The sequence below is a fragment of the Pristiophorus japonicus genome, chromosome 7 (assembly GCF_044704955.1).
Source record: "Pristiophorus japonicus isolate sPriJap1 chromosome 7, sPriJap1.hap1, whole genome shotgun sequence".
Taxonomy (NCBI): domain Eukaryota; kingdom Metazoa; phylum Chordata; class Chondrichthyes; family Pristiophoridae; genus Pristiophorus; species Pristiophorus japonicus.
The window spans coordinates 98317017-98337561 of record NC_091983.1 but is presented as its reverse complement, the minus strand read 5'-3'; the positions used below and the strand labels follow the sequence as shown (position 1 = coordinate 98337561).

At 41.4% G+C, this 20545-nt stretch overlaps 1 protein-coding gene across 1 annotated transcript in view; it reads left to right on the top strand.

Annotated features, from left to right (window-relative positions):
• mtmr9 (myotubularin related protein 9) overlaps positions 1-20545 on the top strand; it is a 76919-nt gene that overhangs the window by 15612 nt on the left and 40762 nt on the right. The window contains exons 3-4 of the mRNA XM_070885173.1: positions 5988-6113; positions 8475-8648. Coding sequence (XP_070741274.1) covers positions 5988-6113; positions 8475-8648 — 300 coding nt within the window. The remainder of the gene's footprint in view (positions 1-5987; positions 6114-8474; positions 8649-20545) is intronic.

Genomic DNA, 20545 nt, shown 5'->3' with positions numbered 1-20545 from the left:
AAAGATCCACACGGCCCTCGGTCAGCAGCCCTGAAGGTTACATGTCAACCTATGAACAATGGCGGAAAGGTAAAGAGCATCTGGCCCAACCAATCCGCCCCACACAACTGCGACACCCCATACATCACAACATTTTACACGCCACCTGAACCGGAGCCATGCGATCTCCCAGGAGAGGCAAAAACGAGATTAAAAAACCCAGGCCAATTGTGGGGGCGGGGGGGGGTTGGAAATCTGGGAAAATTCTTCTCCCGACCCATCCAGGCGATCAAAACTAGTCCAGGAGATCACTCTGACTGTATTTGATTCCCTGCAGTACTTACCATCGTATCTGCACCAGCCACCAAGAGGTTAGCCAGTCTAATCCCACTTACCAGCTCTCGGTCCGTAACCGCACTTCAGGTGCACCTCCAAGCACCTTTTAAATGTGGTGAGGATTTCTGCCTTTACTACCCTTCCAGGCAGTGGGTTCCAGACCCCCACAACCCTCTGTGTGAAGAAGCTTCCCTTAAAATCCTCTCTGAATCTTCCACCAGCCACCATAAAACTATGCCCCCATGTAATTGACCCCTCCACCAATGGAAATAGGCCCTTGCTATCCACTATATCCAGGCCCCTCAATTTTGTACACCTCAATGAGGTCGCCTCTTGGCCTCCTCTGTTCCAATGAGAACAAATCCAGCCTATCCAATCTGTCCTCGTAGCTAAGATTCTCCATTCCAGGCAGCATCCTTCTAAATCTCCTCTGCACCCTCTAGTGTAATCATGGCCCTCCTGCACGCAATATTCCAGCTGTGGCCTAACCAGAATATTATACAATTTAAGCATAACCTCCCTGCTCTTGTAATCTATGCCTCGGCTAATAAAGGCAAGCATTCGGTATGCCTTCTTAACCATCTTATCCACCTGGCCTGCTACTTTCAGGGATCTGTGGACAAGCGCTCCAAGGTCCCTTTGTTCATCTACACTATTAAGTGGCCTACCGCTTAATGTGTATACCCTTTCCTTATTAACCCTCCTCAAGTGCATTACCTTGCACTTCTCTGAATTAAATTCCATTTGCCACCGCTCTAGATTGATATCCTCCTGCAATCCATGATTTTCCTCTTCATTATCAACCACACAGCCAATTTTAGTGTAATCTGCAAACTTCTTAACCATACCACATTTATTCAAATCTAGATCATTGATGTATACCACAAAAAGCAAGGGACCCAATACTGAGCCCTGCAGAACCCCACTGGAAACTTCCTTTCAGTCACAAAAACATCCATCAACCATTACCCTTTGCTTCCTACCTCTGAGCCAATTTTGGATCCAACTTGCCACTTTGCCCTGGATCCCATGGGCTTTAACCTTCATGACCAGTCTGCTATGTGGAACCTTATCAAAAGCTTTGCTAAAGTCCATACACACTACATAGTACGCACTACCCTCATCGACCCTCCTGGTTACCTCCTCGAAAAATTCAATCAGGTTAGTCAAACATGATCTTCCCTTAACAAATCTTAATTAATCCTTGCCTTTCTAAATGTAGATTTATCTTGTCCTTAATGATTTTTTTTTCCAATAATTTTCGTCTCACTGAGGTTAGGCTGACAGGCCTGTAATTAGTTGGCCTATCCTTTTCCTTTCTTCAACAAGGGTACCATATTACCAGTCTTCCGGTGCCATGCACAAATCCAGAGAGGACTGGAAAATGATGGTCAAGGCCTCTGCTATTTCCTCTTTTACTTCGCTCAACAGCCTGGGATGCTTTTCATCCGGGCCTGGGGACTTATCCACTTTCAAAGCTGCTAAACCCCTTAATACCTCTTCTCTCACTGTTTGTTTACTTCATCCAGAATTTCACACTCCTTGATAGCAGTATCTGCGTTGTGCTTTTCCTTTGTGAAAACTGATGCAAAGTATTCATTAAGAACCATACCCACATCTTGCGCCTCCACACAGAGATTGCGCTCATGGTCTCGAATAGGCCCTACCCTTTCTTTAGTTATCCTGTTGCTCTTAATATATTTATAGAACATCTTTGGGTTTTCCTTAATTTTACTTGCCAAGAATTTTCATGATCTCTTCGCATTCCTAATATCCTTTTTAATTTTACTTCTGACCTTTCTATATTCCTCCAGAGATTCTACAGTATTTAGCTGTCGCAAGCTTCCCTTTTTCCTTTACCCTCCCCTGTAAGTCCCTAGACATCCAGGGAGCTCTAGAATTGTTGTTCCCACCCTTTTTCTTTTTAGGGCACATGTTTGGCCTGACCCCTCCGGATGATCTCCTTGAATGCCTCCCACTGTTCCGACACTAATTTACCTTCAAGTAGCTGTTTCTAGTCCACTGTGGCCAAATCACTTCTCAACTTGGCAAAGTTAGCTTTTCCCCAATTTGGGGCTTTTATTCCAGGTCTATCTTTGTCCTTATCCATAATTACCTTGAATCTGACTGAATTATGGTCACTGGCACCCAAGTGCTTTCCCACTGATTCCCCCTCCATCTGCCCAACTTCATTCCCCAAAACGAAATTCAAAACTGCCCCCTCCCATGTTGGACTTGTTACATACTGACTAAAAAAGTTCTCTTGAATGCATTTTAAGAATTCCGCACCTTCTATACCCTTCACACTCTTTTTCCCAATCAATATTAGGTTAGTTGAAATCCCCCACTATTACTGCCCTATGGTTTTTGGACCACAGAAATTTGCCTACATATTTGCTCTTCTATCTCCCTCCCACTGTTTGGGGGGGTCGATAATTCACACCCAACAGTGTGATCACCCCTTTTTAATTTTCAGTTCGACCCGATGGCCTCATTTGATGATCCCTCCAACATTTCATCCCTCCTCACAGCTGTAATAGTTTCTTTAATCAATACTGTGAGACCCCCCCTTTTTTTTTTTTTTAACCCCCCTTTGTCTTATCTCAAAATCCTGTAACCAGGAATATTGAGCTGTCAAACCTGTCCCTCTTTCAACCATGTCTCTAATGGCTATAATGTCATAGTCCCCATGTGTCTACCTGTGTTCTCAGCTCATCCGCCTTATTCGCTATACTCCTTGCATTGAAGTTTATACCATCAGCACAGGAAGACCTCCTTGATTACTACTTAATAAGTGAAAGGAAACCTAATGTGCCAACAGATCTGCAGGCAAATGACAGAGCCGACCAGCACCTGTTTAATGGCTGCAGAAGCAGATGTGGTTTTGCATGAGGAAGGTGACCTTATTTTTTGTTCCAGGTGACCTTCCACACAGGTCAGTATTGCAGCATGCCTGTAAGGGGTTACAGGCAGGATTGAGGTTTCAGCTGACCAGCATTAACATTAGCTGAGCTAGTCCTATGCTGCATGCTAGCTGCAGATGTCTTTGCAGCAGATAACACAACTCTGCACCTTATTATCTGCTGATCCAGACCTTGCGAAGACTTTCCCATAGTCAGTATTGGATAGATGTAATAATACCTGGAGGTATAGTTAGCATCTTGGTTGGTGCAGCTAACTGTTGAACACACTGGCATGCTTTCTTTCATACAGTATGACTTGAAGCATAACATACTATGATTATGGTGCTCCAGAAGAAATATTAAGCAATATGGTAAGTCATGCCCATACCTTCAAGTCTGCTGTCACAGCATACTTTGGAATCGCAGCCTCCCCAATCACTGATCATCTGACAAAGCAAAGTTAATGCACTTCTTGAAGGTACAAGCAGGTGGACACAAAGCTCCTCTTGCAGCATGGCCTACTTGTATCTCTACATTGATTGTCCTCTTCCTTCTAAAAGTTGGTATAGGTAATTTGCATTGTTGCTGGTGGCACAAAGGCTTGGGAGCGAACAGAGGAAAACAAGAACAATCCAGAAATGGCCAAAATACAGCTATATTATTACTATACCTTTTTAAATGAACTTCTGTCAACTGTGCAGTTGCTTGCAACGCTTAATGTCCATAATCTATCCTGACTGTCTTTCAAGCACGAACATTGCATTGTGCAGGATGTCCTAACCCACATTTTAAAGTGTGAATGAAGCTCTCCTGTAAAACCGGTGGATTCATCCTGCTGAGATAGTTCTGCCGTCAAAAATACAAGCCAGGTGCAAAATAGATTCCCAGTCAAATTCACCTGATTTTAGAAAATAAAATTAGTATTGCCTACATATGTGGATTGATTGAGCTAAGAACAAAGAAACAGTTAACTGGGATGGTTGCATTCTGTGACCAGCATCTTAGGCCATTAATATAGATTGCTTCCTTTCATTATTTTGAGTAGCTGTTCTGATTTAATTAAATCATAATGGTTATATTGTCTGCCCACTGTTCAAAAGGTAGATCCCAGTCTGGGGTAATGACTTTGTTTGATAGCTCTTTCTGTGTCCTTTGAAGATTGGCTAATGGCATCTGGAACTGACATTTCGATGGGCAGAGACTTCATTTCACAGATTTAAGGGGCTAGTTTGCAGAGACACGGGCAGTTTCTACTGTATATGGTCCATGTCTCTGAGCCATATAGGAGGTCGGGTATCACTACTGCCCTGTCAGCAGCTAATTGGTGTAAAGGGTATATGAATTTTGCAATCCATCATAGAGGAAGACTTGCTTCCACTCAAAGTGAGTTCTCGGGTGACTATACAGTCCAATACGGTAATTACAATCTCTGTCTGTCCCACCTGTGACAGTCATTGAAGGAAAGGCTGGATGGGGAGTCTGGTTTGCCGCACCCTCCTTCTGCTGTCTGCGCTTGATTTCTACATGCTCTCGGCAACGAGACTCTAGATGCTCAACACCCTCCCGGATGCTCTTCCTCCACTTAGGGCGGTCTTGGGCCAGGGATTCCCAGGTGCCGGTGGGGATGTTGCACTTTATCAAGGCGGTTTTGAGGGTGTCCTTGAAATGTTTCCTCTGCCCACCTGGGGCTCGCTTGCCGTGTAGGAGTTCCGAGTAGAGTGCTTGCTTTGGGAGTCTTGTGTGGGGCATGCGGAGGATGTGGCCCGCCCAACAGAGCTAGTCGAGTGTTGTCAGTGCTTTGATGTTGGCCTGTGCGAGAACACTGACGTTGGTGCATCTATCCTCCCAGGGGATTTGCAGGATCTTGCGGAGATGTCGCTGATGGTACTTCTCCAGCGCTTTGAGGTGTCTACTGTATGTGGTCCACGTCTCCGAGCCAAATAGGAGGGTGGGTATCACTACTGCCCTGTCAGCAGCTAAAGGGTGTCCACTTTAAAGTCTCACCAACTTCGCCTCAAAGGTGAAGCTGGTGTAATTGGTGTGTCTCCTGCAGATAAGCCTGTTGAGATTGGTGAAATTCCCTCTGAGAAACTTAAGCATGAATGTTGTCTTAACTTGGTTTTGTAATGCAGTTACTGGGTTGCCAGTATCTGCAACAGAAAACACGAGCAGTTTTGGTCAATGAAGCATCAACAGAAATGAAATTTTTTTTTTGTATTTATCTTGTCAGCTTGGCTCAGTTACGAACACATTTGCCTCCGTATCAAAGAAGGTTGTGTCACAGCTCAGAATCTGGTTGATACTCCAGTACTGAGGGTGGGCTGCAATGTTTGAGATGTTGCTCTTAGGATGAGACGTTAAACAGATTATAATTAAGATGAAAGTTCCCTTATGGTGAATGGATAAAGCCATTATCTGGTGTTCTATTCAACCCTCGGCCCAAGGTTCAGTTCCTGGTCTGTGCTAGTTAACAATCGCAGTTTGGTCCTCGGCAACTTCGGCCTATTGCAGCATCCCAACATCCAATCAGCCAAGTTCATGTTCCTGACTGCTATCCAGTGACTGCTGATAGAAAATATGCATGTGGAAGTTAGGTGCATTTAGGCATGATGCAACAGGGCTGGTGCCACCATAGAACTGTACCACGGCTTTCAGGAGAGGGAGGATAATTGGGGACTTTAAAATAAAAAAGTACTTGGTCTACAACTGTTTGCTGCGATAACCTTAGTTTTGGCAGTAATTATGATTCTCTCGTTTTTCCTTGTTCAGGCCTTATCTACTCTGGATTCCACCACGTTGATGTATCCTTTCTTTTATCGGCCCATGTTTGAGGTCTTAGAAGATGGATGGCACTCCTTCCTTCCAGAACATGAGTTTACTATGCTTTCTGCATTGGTGAGTCCAAGCTTAAAAAGTGGTTACAAATACAGTACAGGTTGAACCTCCCTTATCCGGCACCCTCGGGACCTGGCCTGTGCCGGATAAGGGATTTTGCCAGACGATGGGAGGTCACACCGACCCCCCGCCCCCCCAGCCCCCCGCCAACCCCCACAGACTTATGGGATACTGCTGACCTGGGGCACCAACAACACCCACGCTGTGTCCTTGGGCCGACCTGCTCGCTTCCTGCAGCTCGCCCGCCTCCTGCATCGCTCTTGCTCTCAGGCCGGATCCCCACATTCGAAGCCACAGCTTTTACACACAAACCCCACCCCCTGCCGGCAATGGTGCTGGACGAGAGGTGATGCCGGATAAGGGAATCCCAGATAAGAGAGGTTCAACCTGTATGAGTTTGACCCAGCTGTTTGTGTGTGTTGAGATTTGGTTATGCATTATACAAAGGTGCAGTCTGCAACGACACTTATAAAGGAATTCTTGCTGGAGATTTTCAGTGTAGGGTTGCTCTTGGAAGGAATAGGCTGAGTGTTTGAAAAGTACTAATGCACTGTGTTGGGAAGTTCTGTTTTTTAAAAAAAAAAGTTATGTAACTGATGTCCATTTTCAGGGATACTCTTGTCATAGACTCTCAAAAATTCATTCAGAATCTTTTTGTACAAATCCTGGTAGTTCAGTTAGAAACATGGGAACAGGAGTAGGCCACTCAGCCCCTCGAGCCGCTACCATGTAAACTTCAGAAGGTGGCTATTTTCAAAAGTCGCAATTCATTCTCTTCGCAAGTGGCAGGCTTTCATGTAATTATAACCTGCAAAAAAACAAATCGCCACCTGTAAGAATTGCATCTTTAATTTATTTCTGTTTTTGTTAATCGAAGTGTTTATTTATTGCTAATGAAGGATTCAAGACTCTTAGCCACTATAAGGATTCATATATACACAGGAAAGCCCTGCAACAAATAACACTAACAGTTGATTGTATAGTCTATTTAAAATGTTAGTCAGTGGGACTGGAGGGAGTCAGACTGCTCTGAGAGGTGTGTGGGCAAAGAACAGAGATGGTGATGGGGAAGCCTTTACAAGGGGATGTTCCATTGGAGGAGGCAAAAAAAAAAGGGTTCTAAAATGTAGAATCTTGTGCAAATGGGATGAAGGATAGTGGCATGGCTAAGGGAAGGCCCATGAATGAGCAGGCTGGTGCAGGGGTCGATACGCCAAGCGATTGGCTGAACAATTAAATAACAGGAGAGGGTCTGCCAGGTGGACAGGTAGAGAAACGTTCTGGGGGCAGAGTAAGTTGCTGCTGACATTTCGGTAACTGTTATTGGCCAAAGGCAAGTTCTCTGGTGGGATGGGGGAAGGAGAGGTGCAAGGGTTCAGAACAGCGCATATAGGTGAGGTGGGGAGCAGTTCAGGGGATCTCTCGTGGACCAAAAAAAATGTACATGTTCCAATTTTACTTTAACCTTTTACCTGGCTTACATACCAGTACCAGCATGGCTGCTGGCTCAGGCAAAACGGGTGCACCTAGAGTTGCTAAATGTCACATACCACTGATAATACTGCTGTGGTTAAACACTCAAATGAAAAGACTTTGCTGTCAGATATATTGAAGGGAACATTTCTGTCCAGCTGTTCTACATATGTCAAACTGCTCAAGCTCTGCTGTAATTTCAAATCATAGAGCACTTTTTTGAAACACTGCTTGTAGCTCACCACCAACCATCAATTCGCCTACTTTTTAACATATGTTGTCCTCTGATTTATGGGCTACATGCTACTATAAACAGAAGGTCATTAACTAAATGTTTTTTTAATATTCCCTTGGTGATGATTACAGTCTAGATCTTGATTCACCACAATCTTGGAAATAGGAAATAGAGAAAATGGCAATGAAGAATTGGAGGGAGAAAACTCAATGGATTGATATTGTAGCATTGCTTTGGACCGGAGACAAGAATTTGAATCATTTGAAAGAAAGAACTTGCATTTTTGTTTGGAACAGGAGCTCATTTGTATTGGCTGATTTGTCTAAGTATAGGGGGATTTAAAAAAAAAAGATTTTCTTGTGGCATTTGGAGTGGGAGAAAACCTGTGACATTTTGAAAGCAACAATGGATATTCAGTATGCTGTATTTGGACTCAAGGCTGTACAAAAGATCGATGTTGCTATTACAAAAATAGGCATTCCCAAAAAGTGTCATCTCACTGGTACATAACTTACTAAAAGAAATATATAAACAGTGTGTTGGTGTGAATCTTTTTAAATCCAACCCATAGATGCATTTTTTTTGTTGCAAATAAGTTTAATCTGTAAGGACGCATTTTGAATGATACAATAAATATTAATTTCTTCTCTCAGACAGATGAATGGAGACTGAGCTATGTTAACAAAGATTTCACTGTCTGCCCCTCCTATCCTCCTATTGTCATGGTGCCAAAGTCAATCAGTGATGAGATTCTGAAAAAAGTTGCTACGTTTCGCCAAGGTGGTCGCTTCCCTGTCCTCAGCTACTACCACAAAAAGAATGGAATGGTGAGCATGTAAGCTGGTTGCAGCTTTTGTATAGAATTGTAGTCCGTTAAACTCACAATACTGTCATCTTCCAGCTTTATCAATTCATATTTCTGGTATCCATCCACATACACCTGCTAAACTGTAACTTCCAGGTTTCATTAGGGTGGGAGTTTTGGGGAAAAGTGTTTTATGATATGATTTCCATATACCTTTTAGAATAACATAGGGGTATTCTTCCAAGTTTCATGAAGGATAGGGCTTGATATTTGAGTTATTGATGAAAATGCAGAAATATTATTCTGATGCAATGTCTATGCTTTTATCGTCCCTGAAGCTGTCTTGCAACACACAGTAAATTCTTACTGTATTGATGAGTTTATTATCATATAGATTGAGTTGTTGAACTTTTATCTTTGCAAATTACTGTATACAGCCATAAACTTTATTATGTTTTTGTTTTTGACTTGTAAAGCTCTGACATGCACTTCAAAAGTGATTTCTTAAACTATTTTAACTGATTAAATGTGATGTGACATTGTTAATGATATTTGCAGTGGAGAAAATTTCATCAGTTAGACAGTCAAATTAGCCAGAGTGCAGTGGGAAATCTTGACCACTTAATCATAGTCATATTAAGACAAAAGTGTGAAGTCATTAATATTTCAAAATGTCTGTTATCTTTTCTAAGTAAAAGCATAACAAAAATGTTCTACAAGTATATTCATAATTTCTGCGATGACATTTTATTCCAATAATCTCTCTCTCTGTGTAAAATCAGGCTTATGACTTGGATTTTTGCATGTTATGTAACTGAAACTAGTGTGGTAGTTGCTTGTATATTTTGCAAGCATAAATATTGGCTTTAGATATACAGCAGATTTTCATGAATTTGTGAACCTAGCCAAAACTTTTGGTAAATGTAGGTAGAACCATCATTAAAAAGACATGAACAAGTGTGGCAAAAACAGATTGTGCTTGCTTAATATTAACTTCACAACCTTTTTAAAAGAGCTATGTGCTTTAATGACAATCACTGCAGTTATATGAAGTTGAGACCCTACCCCAGATATATTCTAAAAATATCTTTGATCTGATTATTCTTGGAGCTTACCATTTTACAATTACTATACAAGCTTTTTAAAATTCAAATTGTGATTTATAAATCTTCTAGAAAATACTTGAGTCCACGCGAATGATAGTTATGGGGGTGGTAGCTAAAATAGACTAAACTTAGCATATGTTACTTGCTGAAACCCTCATCCATGCCTTTGTTACCTCTAAACTTGACTATTCCAACACACACCTGGCTGACCTCCCATGTTCCACCCCTGTGCTTGCTGACCTACATTGGTTCCTGGTTAATCAATGCCTCGATTTAAACATTCTCATCCTTGTTTCCAAATCCTTCGATGGCCTCTCCCCTCTCTAAGTAATCTCCTCCAGCCCCACAACCCTCTGAGATATCTGCGCTTCTCTAATTCTGGCATCTTGAGCATCCCTGATTTTAATTGCTCGACCATTGGTGCATTCAGCTGCTAAAGGCCCGAAGCTTTGGAATTCCCTCCCTAAACCTTGCCGCCTCTGTACCTCTCTTTCCTCCTTTTGTAAGGGGTTTTCAGGGAGTGTTGTTGTGCCTTGGGTGTCTCTCTCTGGGCTTCTGCCCTCACAGCTTATGCCTGGCCTGTGAGGTACCCTGAGTGCTGCAAGAGCATCCCTGGAGAGACTGTGTCCACAGCTTATGAAGGGGGGGGGTTTTGAGACTCGTGCGTCCCCACAGCTTATGCCTAGCCTGTGAGGCACCTGTGAGTGTCAAACACTCCAAACCCCTTCTTCCCTAGCCTGTGACACACAGTTGAGCGTTTTCAAGGCGCTCCGAGCTTTCCTTACACTGTTCTGACATAAGACTCACGATCAGGAGATGTAATACAATAGAACTGAGACAAGGTGATTCCAAGAGGAACTTCAGCTTCCAATTTATTTGACAAGGTGTTTCTCAACAAACAGCAATACACCAACAAAACAATCCCCCTAAATCCCACTAAACGGACACAATGAAAATCTTTACACAAGTTTAGCAGTACAATGCCCAACCACCCACCTTTCCTGGCCTAACTGAGTTGGGAGTTCCGGGGACCAGAGGTTATACTCACTACTGTGCCTTTCTGCAGGTCTGGTGGTTTGTTTCTTCTATCTTCGGTGTCTTCGGACACTGGTTTTCCTTCAGTGTAGAGGGGCTTGCTGGTTGTTGGATCACGAGGGCAGGGAACCACCCACACTACATCAGAAACCCCTTTTTATAGCCAGATTATCCAGTCTGCCTCTCCTGCTGAAATCGATTCTTCCCATTGGTGGGCTTTGTGATTTTGAAAAATGCAACAGTTTTAGATTATTGCGGGTTTTATCCACTGATGTTAACCTACTCAAGGTTTGAATGGGTGTTGATTGCGTTGGCCTCCTGTAGCCATTGTGTAGGCCCTTGGTTTGTTTTGGGTTCCCTAGTTTTCTGAAGGTCTGCATAATTTCCTTCCATAGTGTAAACATGGGGAGGACAACAGTCCGATAATGGCTGTGAGTCAGTCCCACAGTTTTCGAGCAAGTGCTCTCCCATTGGTTTGAAAGTCCCATGCTTCGGGCTGACTCTGTCCCACCATTGGCCCTCCGGTGTCCTCCCCTGTTCAATCACTGCTCTGCCAAGGTCAAACCGTATTGATTTCAATTCACAGCACAGACTGATCCCACAGCCCTTTTCCTTCTGGTAAAATGAGGGGGTTTTCGTCGTCCCCTACACCTTTTAAGACACTCCTTAAAACCTACCTCTTTGACCAAGCTTTCAGTCATCTGCTCTAATATCTCCTTTTGTGGCTCGGTATCAAATTTTATTTAACGCTTCTGTGAAGCCCCTTGGGACATTTTACTACGTTAAAGGCCATATATAAATACAAGCTGCTGCTGCTGCTGAAAAATGTAACATTTTCCATGTCTGTCTTTTAGTCTCTACTTCGAGATTATGACCAAAACATTTGTTGGTTTTCAGCTGTTGAGTCCCAACAGGAGCCATCAAGTTTTATTGTCTGCCAGTCATTTATTGATCGCAGTCTCCCAGCTTATGCATTAAAAATGAGGTGATCAGTCACTTAGCTGTGATATCTCCCTGCCCTTTCCTTTCCCCTTCTCACTTTCGCTGCAGCCATTTTGCATCTTGTTGCAGGATTCAATTTGCTTTCTTTTGTCTAAGAAATCTGGATTTATTTTTTCTGTCTCCAATGTCTGCTTGTCTATGCTTCGTGTAGACCAGACTGCTTTTATGTTGAGTCCAAATTTGAATGACGATGCATTACAATTTCTTCATTTCTGCATCAAAACTATATTGGATTCAACATTAACTCTTCAGCCTGGCAATATAAAATGCAGGCTCATCTTTTGTAACTGTATTTAGAAAATTCTGTCAAGAAATGTAATTCTGCATTTATAAAGCACAACAAATGAACATTCTTAGTACATCTTAGTTGGATCTGTGTTTTCACTGGCTCTTGGCAGGCTGATGGGTGGATTGTTGTGTTAACAGTTGTTAAATTGAGAGTGAGTGAGAATGCTTTCTCTTGCTGAGAAACCTTGGGTCCAAGCAGGAATGTTATCCAATCATGGGATGACCATATCTATAGGGGAAAATAAAAGTTGCAAAACCCTTTTACACGACATGTGTCTTGGGAAAGCAGCCTCAGAATGCTGCTGCTCCTGAATTTGCACTGCAGTCATTCCACTGGTCGTACCTTCAGTTGCCGAGGCCCAAAACCTCTCTGCTTCTCTACCTCTCACCTCATTTTAAGACACTCCTTAAAACCTACCTCTTTGACCAAGCTTTTGGTCATCTGTTTTATTATCTCCTCGTGGTTCAGTGTCAAATATTGTTTAACCTTCCTGTGAAGCGCCTTGGGATATTTTACTATGTTAAAGGCGCTATATAAATTATTGTATCATGATGTCAGCAGGGGTGTTGTGAAAAATAGTGTGTGTGTGTGTGTTCTCATCCAAAGGAAACTGCTCCTAAATTTCAATAAGTTATGTTAGAATATCAATTTGATACTTTAATCATTGAGCAGTGGTCATGTTTGGGAAGAGTAGTTTGGCCAGTTTTCCATCTGCCTGAGTTAGAATGTTTCATTTTTACACTGTTATATCTCCTAATTGGCATCCGAGCTAAAGTAAGGGGACTCAAACTTGCGGATTCTGAGACCTGCATTTTCTTTTGTAAATGTGACAAAATTGTGCTTCTTCAGATAGCTTTATGTATGAAATTGTTTCTTATTCCTTGGTGTGCAACATAAATTGTTCAAATGGTTTAGTGTCACTTCATAGTGAATTCCTCAACATTTCTAATTTATCGTTCTAAAATTGAGCAGAACTCAGCAAAAAAGATTGTGAAGAAAAACATACTTTCTATCAATTCACTGCAGATATTAATGTCAAAAAAACTAAACTTATTTGGATTCTGCAGAGTCAATTCAGCAGTTTAGTTACTGTGGTTGATGAATAGGGAAGACCAGTTCACTGTGACTTGTATAAATTATTAGGATCTTAACATTTTTCTACGTAAATTTCTAGACTGAGGCCTAAGAGTGGTAAACATCCTTTTGAAGACACCCATCTAAAACATTGTAAAGTAATGGCAACAAAAACTGACTATAATCGCTCCACATAAATCTGGTGAATGTAGCATCATCCATCATCAGCGTTGCTGAAAACACAGAATAAGTATCGAGCAGCTCCATAGCAAAAGTATTCTGTAATTAATATTTTGGTGGCACTGTATAACTCTCAGTATTTTTAGTTTCTGTTGACCTTTTTCTTTGGCATGCACTGAGTTGAAATGTTGTAAGTGATTAATTGTTCTAAGCAGTTTTTGTTTAGTCCAAAAGGTTTTGTTTCTATTTGGTTTTGATCTTGTTCCTGAAAGGGAAAGGAAGTTGCTCTCTAAAGGGGTGAAATTTCCTGTGGGGAGGTAATGGGAAATTGCACCCAAAATTACACTTATTTTCCTAATGTCAATTTACGCTTAAATTTTCTGCCAATCCCCATGAACATATGTTAAAATCAGGATAAATAAGCATTGTAACCACCAATCAGGCTGAGGAAAGTGCAGAATTTGCACCATATGTTCCTTCTTTAAGTTTTGAACCATCTAACCATTATTCATTCACATTAGGCACAACACGTTTAATGTGGATCATACTGAGGTCATAAAAATGCATTCAAAGAAACAGAAAATACAGTGCAGGTCTCGGTGAGGGCAAATCTTTTATTAAAAAAATTGCTTAAAATCACTAGAAAAATGACTTTCTTGCTGCACCTAAAATTCTCTGCTTACTTATACTAATGTAAACTAATGTAATTGACGCAAATACACGTGTACGGCAATGTTCTCTATTTTTTGAGGGTGTGGGGCTCATTCAAATTCTCGTGCATGTGTGTTTTTTCCCATTGTGAAGCCGATAAGCAGCCTGTGTGGGACCTCCAGAGCGCTGCACAGCTTAACGCGAACTTTGGTTTACAGCTCTTTAACCTGGGGGCGGAGCCATTATAGCGAGCCGGAGTGAATTCAGGGGCAGGGATTGCTAAACGATAGATATGCCTCGAAGTCTAGAAATCTACCTAGAAAAATGTTCACCCCAGGTGAACATAAAAGATCTCGTGGATCTATTTCCAAGAAGAGCAGGGGCGTTCTCCCTGTGTCCTGGGCAATATTAATTCCACAACCAACATTACTGAAATAGGTTATCTGGTCATTATCACATTGCTGTTTGTGAGACCTTACTGTGAGAAACCGACTGCTGTGTTTCCTACATTACAACAGTGACTGCACCTAAAATGTGTTTTGTTGGATGTAAAGTGGTATGGGACTTCCTGGGGTTGTAAAAGGTGCTATATATAAATGGAAATTGCCCTCTTTCATGCTCACCATCTTTCTTGCTCTCTGTTTTCTGTTTACTTGTTCTTATTTCTCAACTTTTTTTTTCAGCTATGTGTATGATTGTGAAAGAGATATCTTTCAACCTCTTGCGTTCAGTGATCGTACACTCTCCTCTGAGTCAGAAGGTTGTAGGTTCAAGTCCCACTACAGAAACTTGAGCCGACTATCCAGGCTGACCGTTCAGTGCAGTACGAGTGAATAAGACATTAAACCAAGTCTGTTATCTCTGGTCCCACGGCACTATTTCAAAGAAGAGCAGGAGAGTTCTCCTTTTTCTATGGAGGATTTGTAGTTCTTTTTGAAGATTTCATCAGTTTAGGGAATCTTAGGAAAATTTTTTCCAGCTTTGAGTTTCCAATAATCAGTACCTTGGACAGGGAAGTCAGTCTCCATGCACAGTGCCTGAGCTCACCCTCCTGAAAACTCAAACATTTCCTTGCAGCCCCAATGCAAACATAAGACCCCCTTCAACATATTTTTGGTTTTTTCAAGAAGTGTATGAATATATTTTATGTGCAGTATGCCATATGGTACAGTATACGTTAGTTCACTGGGGTAATTGGTACATTGCACAGATATTGTAAACAGCGGGTTGATTTGATGTTGGTCCATGAGGTTTAGCTGGGTTAGCGGATGTTGAGAGCCGTGCAGTGGGACTTGTACTGATTTGACATTGTTGTTTGTGGACCACTATGTGGCGATGTTTGTGGTTCCTCTGACTTTCTTGAGTGGTTTGTATCTGTATCGAGGTGCCTGGATTGTGTGCTATTCCAGGAATGGTTTGGACTGATGAGTATTTCCTGAGTTTCATGCCTCACCCTTTTTGATTGGAATTTGTCTGAGGTTTCACCCTACCCCATGTCTGTTATGCGTAGACCAGTGCTTCGCCACACTGACTGCAGTTGGCATCAGCATCCCTGGGTTGGAGAAAAAATGAACAGGGTCCCTATTCTGATTCAGATTGTCCAGGGTTGTCATGAGGCATATTGAGGCTGACTTGCTGTGGGCAAAATTGTATATGACCCAATATGTTTCAACATGGTACTATATTGTGGTGCAAGGTGTAGTTTCATATTGTGTGCTTTGAATGAATCTGGTTAGGATTGAGTCCAAAGTGATTGTTTATTATTTTGGATTTGTAATAACTTGTTGACTTAACCTAGAATGTTCCCAAATCTTCAGATGGATTTGTTTCTACATTTAATGTTGTGTCAAATTTGCAGGAAAATAAATTGCAAAGCAGCTACATGTCTAAGGATTCTGACCTGAATTTTCCAAGAAGAAAACCTTGCAAAGGCCTGTCCAATAACAAATATTTTATTTAGTTATTTTTTCAGAAATATTGCAATGGTTTCCCACAGCAGAGCCATGTACCACTATATGCCTTGGGCAATAGATGGGAACTTCATTATAGGAGCTGGGAGACTATCTCTAGTAAGCTGCTAACAATCATTCATGAGTTTATAAGTAGTAGAATATAATTCGAGGGCTATGAAAAATTATTTGGTTTTCTTTTATTCTAAGAGCATTTTACATTTCTTGTCTTAACATTTTCACTCCTGCTTTTCTCGTAGTTTTTTCTATTTCTGTTCTTCAAAATTTGCTCCTTTTTAATTTCCCTTTAATTGTATTTTTTCTTTATATGCTTCATTCATCTAATCCAAGTAGTTCCTTGTTCCTTTACTTTGCTTTTTCCCTTTTTTATGTCTGCCTTCCTCTTAATTTCTCTCTCTCAACTTTATTGTCCTTTTTTTACAGTTGGAAGATTTTATAAAATTTCCTGATTGTCATTTCCTGTTTTTTTTCTTGTGTTTTCTTCAAATACTGAAGAGTATCTAATGTACATTCAACAAAGTAGATTACTCACCTGGAAAAGGAAGCAGCTATTTATTGTTTCTGATATTGGAGAACATTTGTTTTGCCTATGTGTTGTGGTGCTTTCATACATTACTTACGAGAAAAAGATTTTACCGAATTGAAAAAGAGACTGCAGAATACTTAATGACCATTTTTGAAACAACTCTGGTATGTCATGCGACCAGGTGAAACCTGATTGCTGGCCAGGGACACCAGCTATTTAGCTTTGCTGAAATTTGAATGATTCCCCCTGAAGTAATCCTGTTGGAAAGTACAGATGTGTGGACATTGGGTGAGGATTGGAGCTGGCTTGGCTTTGATATCCTCTGGGGTGGAACATCCTACTGACACTCGCAGTCTATGATCACACTAAAAGAATGGTTACTTGGGTCAAGTACTGGAAGGTTGTTGGCATCAATGGAACCATACCCCAGTAAGTACCAGTGCCTTCAGGAGAATATTGAAGTACTTGTACTTTTGTTGTTAAATTCAATTACCTTGTGCATAATTATGGAAAATGCAGCTACTTGCAACAAAGCTACTAAAACTGGAAATCCACAGATCTTGCAGTGCTTTCGTTTCTAACAGTAATGTGAATATGTAGTTTCTTATTGCTGTTAAGATTATGATGGGATTTAGTAATAATTACCATTAACGGCCCTATCAGAAGCATTTTCTTAAAATTGCTTTACCACAATTGGTTGGCTCAATCTGGTGTGTTTGATTGCAGTGAGAAGCACATCAGCATGGCAATGTGGGAGCTGATGGCAGCATCCGATTATGTTTTTCTGGTATGTGCCTTTTGTCTCCTTGGCAGCTCCGTTTTCAAGTAGGGATCATATCTGCCGAATATCTGTCTGTGTGTGATATTAAGCTCTTAACCAAAAATAAGTACAACATCCTGAAAGATGAAACAGCTGGAAATATTTGAGCTATTAATAGGCTCATGTTGCCACTTAGATTTTGCTAGCTCTTCTGTCTGTATCGTAATCGATCTATATATGAGAGATAACTATTTAAAATTTTATGGTTTTCTTTCTCAGTGGCTTTTAACTTTTTCCGTCAGAATTCAGATCTTGTTTCCTGTACAGTTTTAATTTCATAAGCTTCAAAATCTGTATATATAATTAAAATTTAGTGAGGCTTGAGCCCTAATCCGATGAGAATTTTTAGACCCAGTCTTCAGCTGTACTTTTATGAAGGTCAAGCTAATTTTAAAGATGAAATTTAAATTAAAATATTTGAAATTAAATACAACTGCTTATGATCCAGTAGATGGAGCTGCACAGGAGTAGCTGTGACAAGAAATAGCAGGCTCCATAGCACCACGTGGTGGTGAGATGGACCCATTGCAGGTAAATCATAGGAGTTCCACTGTTCTTTTTAGTCACCTTTTTATAGGGAAATGTTACCAATAAATGTAGATATTAAGATTGGAGTTCCCATAGGAAATTCTTGTGCAGGAATTTTCAATGGAGTGTGCAACCTACATAAGAACAATCTGCCAGTTAATGCTCTGTGTCCTCGACCATGTGGACTTCAGGTGAAGTGGACTTGGGTGTTGTGAGATAATTGAATCAGGGTGCAGATGTAATTCAGTCCCCAATTTAAAGTTGCACATTCTGTCCTTTATTTTAATATTTCCATTATGAAGTGGGGAGGATTTGGGGAGAGAGGGCAGAAAAGGACGGGGAGAGGAGGCGGATGGAAAAGATGGATAAGGAAATATGAAGAGGATGGGAAGGTAAATCGTGTATGGGTAACCGATCAAGGGAGTGGGTGAATTGGAGGCAGGAATGGACTGGGGGGATGTGGGAGTTTTGATGAACTAACCATCTCGTGCAGGTACGTTGTGGCGGGGGTGGGGGGTAGTGCGGTGTGGGAGGAAGAGAGACTTTATTGCTGAGGCCATTTTCTTGCTGGGGAGGTTACAGGTTGAAGAGTGGGGTTGAGTTCAGTGCAAGTCGGGATTTGGAGTTCCATACTGAAGGCTTGATTTTTGATTTGGGATGGCGAGGTTGATATGGCTTCTCGGGTGGGGCAGGGTGGCAGTTTGAGCTTAATATCTCACACAGCAGATTTTGGTGTTCTGTGGGAGGGAGGGCAGGGCTGAACAAATCAAGTTTGGATAAATTACATCTGTTGCATTACCTTGAATGGGAGATTGTTCCAGAGCTGATTTGGTTCGGTCTTCTGAGCAACACAGACATAGATATTCCGGGTCATGTGCCCTTCTTCCTTCTCGCTTCAGTCAGTCACGCCAGGTGTACTCAAACATTCTGAATGATTTCAACTATAGCCCTCAATGAATGCTCCACCGAGCTGTGTCTGAGGTACTTTAATCAAATAAAGCCAGTTGGCCGCTTATTCGGCCGAGGGTGCAGCAAGACTGCTTACATTAACAGTTTTCCTAAAGGATTGCCTCTCGGTATGTGTCAGGGAATAAGTCAGTGAGGGGGAGGAGATGCTCAGGGCAGTCTGACAGCCTCTTGAAACAAAAAAAAATGGATAGTTATAAATAGTACATAGAGATTTAATATTTCCTGGAATATATAATTTGAATTGGATAACAAAATTGAAGCAGTTTTAGGCTTTAACAGATTACTTTTTTCTTAGCTTGACATAGCTCAGCTGAAAATTCAAGGTGGCAGCTACCTGGCACAGGTAGCTTAGCAAGCATTTTAATATACTTATTAATTGGCCAAGTTTTTAAAAATATTTATTGCTTTAGGTAATTTAAAAAATATATATATTTATTTAGTCCAACGAGTCATGGAGCAGCTGACTGCAGGACAGGAAAAAGTAGCAGCCTACATCAGGCTTCAGGCAGGGACCAGCTTAGCATAATGGAAGCAGCTGACTGGCATGGACTGAAAGTAGCAGTGTCACAGGCTGCAGGACAAGGCAGAGCAGTGGCAGCTGAAAACAGGTCACAAGACCGAGATGTGGAGGAGCAGCTAATTAAAGGTGGGTGGGTGAGAGGCAGTCTAATGTATTTTTTTTTCTTCAAAGAAATTTGTGATGTCAATGCCATTCTGTGCATTTTATTATTGTTGGATGTGGTGGGGGAAGCAACTTCAGTACTAATCTCTCCAAGGCAGTTTCAGCCAACCAATGAGACATATAATGTAATCTGATGTCTTTGGGAGTTCCAGAGATCTTCTTGCGAACACCCTAGTTTGAAAACCTGTTGTCTAAATTGCTATTCTTGCTATGAGTATGGGCGCTTCTTTCTGAACATGATTGAAAGTGTAAGGATTACTGCTATGTCCAGGAATCTAAAGCCCATATCTAACCGTACAAAATGGGTGGATTCCCATATTTGACTTGAGATGTATGTTTTCTGTTTTGGCGTAGTTACATTTGTAACCAAGGAGTGGACTTAAGTCCTTGATAATTAGGAAATGATAGGTAGAGAGGTACTAGGATTATTTTAAAGAAAAGTAATTCAACATCAAGATATAGACATTTGTCATATTTTACCCATCCAGCCTGTAGGTATCGATTGGACTTGGGGGGCACAGAGCACAATTTTGAAATTTGTAGATGACACAAAATTTGGAAGTGTAGTAAACACCGAAGAAGATGGCAATAGACTTCAAAAAGATCAAAACAGGCTGATTGAATGGGTGGACACGTGGCAGATGAAATTCAGTGCAGAGAAGTGTGAGGTGATGCATTTTGGTGGGAAGAATGAAGAGAGATCATACACACTAAATGGTACAATTTTAAAGCTGGTGCAAGAACCGAGACCTGGGGGTACTTGTGCACAAATCTTTGAAGGTGGCAGGACAAGTTAACAAAGCAGTTAATAAAGCATATGGGATCCTAGGCTTTATAAGTAGAAATACAGTGCACAAAATCCAGGAAGTTATGCTAAACATATACTAAACACGAGTTCGGCCCCAGCTTGGAGTATTGTGTCCAATTCTGGGCACTACACTTTAGGAAGGTTGTGAAGGCTTTGGAGAGGGTACAGAAGAGATTTACTGGAATGGTTCCAGGGATGAGGGATCACAGTTAAATGGATAGATTAGAGAAGCTGAGATTGTTCTCCTTGGAGCAGAGAAGGCTGAGGAGATTTGATACA